The following is a 5,065-nucleotide window of genomic DNA, read 5'->3' as shown; positions in this document are numbered from 1 at the left end:
ATATCTTATTCAATAATTATATTCTCAAAAAATTACGTAAGAATACGTCTTTTCATATCAAACAAATGAGTTTGTGGAGACCATATACACAATATGAAAAATTCTTATTTAAATTTAATAATTACATAATAAATATACTATACTTATTATATAATTAATATATATTTATTATATAATTAATTTAAATTTGATCAGAGTCGAGTGGGACTAAAATTATCCCACGTCTAATATTTTTACCAAAATTTTACCAAGACACATACTTGCAAAGAAAATAAAGAAATGGAGAGCAGAAAGAGAAGGCCCCACCATTATTATCACCTTAGGATTTGATTTGCCTTTTCAATTTCATATTTCACCTTTTTATCTCACTTTTTATTCATCACTATTATTAAGCTTACTTTGAATCCTCTTTCATATTGGAATTTCTTGCAATATTCTTCATATATATATATATATATATATACATACCCTATCCATGTCACATACATCAACTCATCTCAACGGACACTATGTTTGCCTAAATTTATTTAAAATATTTTAAAAGTATATAAAATGTTATTTTATTAAAAGAATAAAATTATTAATGTGTTTAATAGAATAAAATAATAAAGTTTATAGAATATCAGCTGTGACAAATTTGTAATTAATTCGAAAGAATTTGTTAAGATTTTAAAAATTTATAAGATTTTCTAAAAGAAGTTATAAGTTCATAACAATTGTTTTTGTTGAACATTTTGTCGTACTACTTTATAAGTTTTCAAGCATGTTATAAGATGTTATACAAAAATTTATTAGTTCATCCAGATATCCTCTTAATATTCTTATGAAGGTATTGTCTACTCCTTTTATCGTTGCGAAGACATCGAATAAGAAATAGAAAATTTTGAAACTTATATGCTGCTCGAATTTTTTATTTTCATTCAGTGTGAAATAATACTACACAATTATTGCCATAAGCCATCCATCTAAGCGACTTAAAGAACATATATGCTTGTGAGTATGTATCGCTAAATTTTCTATTATGCTTTCATACGAGATTTCCACTAATATACCCGTAATTCTACATTTAATTATAATGTAGAAAGTGAATTTATACCAATCACTCGGTGATGATTATAAAAGTGAGATAAAAGATCTTTCATTAAATTTAAAAAGAACACACAATTGGTGCAAAATGACGAGGCATGTACCATCCCATCTCGATGAGAATTTCTTGTATGAAATATCAGATGACTAAATGAAAAAACGGGATCTTTAAACTTAAAGGCAGCTCAAGTTAATATCTTGTTCCCATCGAATCATATATGAGGAAAGTATTTTGACATGAATATAATTTTGGAATTTTATAAAAAAATTTAATAAGATGCAATAAAAATTTAAACTAATTATGGAATCAAAAATGGAGAAATTATAATAAAGGATGAGCATGGAGCATGATTAGGATATACGCCTTAGGCTTCATTATCTTCCTTATCGCTTCCAGTTCCCCTCCTCTGTTCCTCTCTTGAAGCTCGCGCCCCTCTTCACGAGCCCTTCCTATTTATCACTCTTCTTCTCTGCTATTTCCCTAATAAAAAATTCAAATCTAAGCCCAAAAAAGTGCTGCAAAAAACCAAGCAAAACCCCCATGACTTTCGAGTTTCAACTCACCCACTTGTAGTGATCCATGTTTCTTGAAACAATTGCCCACCCCAAAATAAAATAAAAATCCATTCTTGCTAACAAGAACCCGTTTTTCGAAATGAAAAGAGATCGTGATCGTGGGAAGGCGGAGGCGGCGGTGAGTGGAGGCGCCACCTCGGTTGGGAAGGCGAAGATGTTGGCGGAGCAGCAGCAGCAGCCGGACGCTGGTATGGATGAGCTATTTGCTGTTTTGGGATATAAGGTGAAGTCCTCGGATATGGCGGATGTTGCTGAGAAGCTTGAGCAATTGGAGATGGCGATGGGCACTACGATGGAAGATGGGGTTTCTGTTCTCTCTACTGATACTGTCCATTACAACCCGTCTGATCTTTCTGGGTGGGTGGAGAGCATGTTGTCGGAGCTCAGCAACTCTTGTAGCTTCGAGGGTATGATTCCCAGCCAAATCGGGATTTCAGGTGAGTCTTCTTGCAGTAGACCGGGACAGCAAGACGGAGGTAAAATAATCTATGATGATGATTTGAGGGCGATTCCCGGTGGAGCTATTTTCAGTAACAACCTGAAAGATGTGGTTGGTGATTCTGAAAATGGTAATAAGAGGATGAGAGCTTCTGCTGGATCTGAGTTTCTTGAAAATGGTTCTCCAATGGCGATGGCTGCGGAGGCGGCGCGGCCGGTGGTGCTGGTGGATTCTCAGGAGACGGGAGTGAGACTCGTCCACACGCTGATAGCCTGCGCGGCTGGCGGATGCTCTGGTGAAGCACGTCGGGTTATTGGCAGTTTCACAAGTCGGGGCCATGAGGAAAGTCGCCACCTACTTCGCGGAGGCGCTGGCCCGAAAAATTTACAAGATTTACCCGCAGGATTCGCTTGAATCTTCGTATTCGGATGTGCTGCAGATGCATTTCTACGAGACGGCCCCGTATTTGAAGTTTGCGCATTTCACAGCGAATCAGGCGATTCTGGAGGCGTTTGCTGGAGCGACTAGAGTTCATGTGATTGATTTCAGCTTGAAGCAGGGGATGCAATGGCCTGCTCTGATGCAGGCTCTCGCTTTGCGGGCCGGAGGGCCGCCGGCGTTTAGGCTTACTGGGATTGGGCCGCCGCAGCCCGACAACACCGACGCTTTGCAGGAGGTGGGATGGAAATTAGCCCAACTGGCAGAGACAATTGGCGTCGAATTCGAGTTCCGTGGCTTTGTTGCGAATTCCTTGGCTGATCTTGATGCCAATATGCTGGACATTAGGCCTAGCAACGTGGAGACCGTCGCCGTGAACTCTGTGTTCGAGCTGCACCGTTTATTGGCCCGGCCCGGCGCCATCAACAAAGTGCTAAATTCGATCAAAGCCATGAACCCCAAAATCGTGACGGTCGTGGAGCAGGAGGCGAATCACAACGGCGACGTTTTCTTGGACAGGTTCAACGAAGCCCTTCACTATTACTCCACAATGTTCGACTCCCTGGAGAGCTCCGGCCTAACTCCGGCCAACAGCCACGATCTAGTGATGACAGAGGTATATTTAGGGCGGCAGATATGCGACGTAGTGGCCTACGACGGCCCAGAGCGGGTGGAGCGGCACGAGACACTAGCCCAGTGGCGGAGCCGGATGCACTCCGCCGGGTTCGACCCCGTCCATCTGGGCTCCAACGCATTCAAGCAAGCCAGCATGCTGCTGGCCCTCTTCGCCGGCGGAGACGGGTACAGGGTGGAGGAAAACGACGGGTGTCTGATGCTTGGCTGGCACACTCGGCCGCTAATCACCACCTCGGCATGGCGGCTCGCGGCGGCGGATTAGCGGTGAGTCGAACCAGGCGAGTCAACAGGGTTGTGAAAGTGAGTTGTGGGCCAAGAACTCGAAACACTGCCACCGCACAAAGTGGTGTAAGCTGAGCTGTTTGAGAGGAGAGACCTAAAATTGAGTCAAATCCTGTCTCTCTCTCTCTCTCTCTCCTTTTTTTTTATTTTTTTATTTTTACTTTTTTACTTCTCTAAATCTTTTTCTTTTTTTTTTTTCAATAATTTAATTTTACTTGGTACATCTGTTTTTGAGGTTGTGAAGAAACTATTTTACTGTTTCTGCCTTTCTTGGTTTTATGTACTTTGCCCTAATTGTCTGCCTTTTTTGCCTCTTCTGTGTAAAAGACTAAAAGAGTGGCAATAACTCAGTACCCCATGTGAAGAATCTTTTACTTAACTTCAATATAAAGGATCACTTGGCTTATTTTCGTAGATTCTTGTTTCTTTTTTAAGCTTCACTTATGCTACTTCCAATTTTTATAAATTATTCTTCATTTTGGTAATTTACATCCACATCATTACAGTTACGTTTAATTACACAAAATCTCGTATTCTTAGTCAAAATTATAAGTATGTATATTTGTTAAGGTTGTAATAATAATTTGCAAGAAACACTTCTTAGTATGTGTACTTGTAAGTTTACAAAGAATACAAAGTGTTTGTATAATTATATCTAAGTGTTGGTAGTTTGCTCTATTTATTACGTTCATTATGTTAAGATATTAAGTAAGTTAATTGCCCTTTAAATTATTTGAAAGTTGTATAACTAATTATGAAATAACTAGTTTTTTAAGAAAAGTGATTGAGATGTTTCGATTTGCAATTCTATAATTGCCTATGTAAATGCAGATTGTGAGTGACTTTTAAAACTAACTTTATTCTTAAGGTTAATAAAGAAATTTTAAAAAAATATTTTAATGAATAATTAGATAAAAAATAATTATAGTGCTATTAAATATTATAAATGGGAGCCTATATTGAAATGTAATTTGGACAGAATTTAATCGAAAAAATTGATTATTGGATAAGGGAAAAACAACACTAGCAATGGAATCCTCAATAGTAGGACCAAACGAAGTTAAGTTGACGCTTTCGGAAGAGTTTGGTAGGGCAAAACATAGATCTTGACCAGTATGTTGATTTTCATGTTGTTCGATCTTGATTTTTAGCGACAGTTAATCAATTATAAAGACTCTAGTCAATACATATAATGCATATGCAATTCTCCCTTATGAGTTTTTGGGATGCCACCTACTTACCCATTTCCATATCAAGATAAAGTAATATGAAAACATATACAAAAAGATGGTCCAAAATTTTGCAATAATATGATAATTGATATATTGCGTTTGAATTTAGATGAGGGATAATTATATTTTTCTCTATGAATTTTCTGTGGTTTGGGAAATTATATCTAGCACCCTTGATGTTTGCTCCGTCTAACAAATTAGTTCCTTCATTAGTCAAAGTTCACTAAATTTGCTGATATTAACAGAAAAATTGAATGAAATTGATATATACTATCGATTGATTTATTGTAGGTCAAACTTTTTCGAACTAAACTACCCTTATAACGATAAGGATATACCTGTTTATATGCATTAACGCGTGAAGACGTATGAGGAT

At 37.7% G+C, this 5,065-nt stretch overlaps 1 protein-coding gene across 1 annotated transcript; it reads left to right on the top strand.

The window, feature by feature from the left end:
- On the top strand, positions 1,428 to 3,871 carry LOC105178222 (DELLA protein GAI). The gene is given in 2 exon segments (XM_011101647.2): positions 1,428 to 2,379; positions 2,381 to 3,871. Coding segments are annotated over 2 exon segments (1,695 nt in total). The 5' UTR covers positions 1,428 to 1,741; the 3' UTR covers positions 3,438 to 3,871.

This window comes from Sesamum indicum, linkage group LG15 (genome assembly GCF_000512975.1).
Source record: "Sesamum indicum cultivar Zhongzhi No. 13 linkage group LG15, S_indicum_v1.0, whole genome shotgun sequence".
Lineage (NCBI taxonomy): Eukaryota > Viridiplantae > Streptophyta > Magnoliopsida > Lamiales > Pedaliaceae > Sesamum > Sesamum indicum.
The sequence above is the reverse complement of the archived record's forward strand: the minus strand, read 5'-3'. Positions and strand labels throughout refer to the sequence as shown.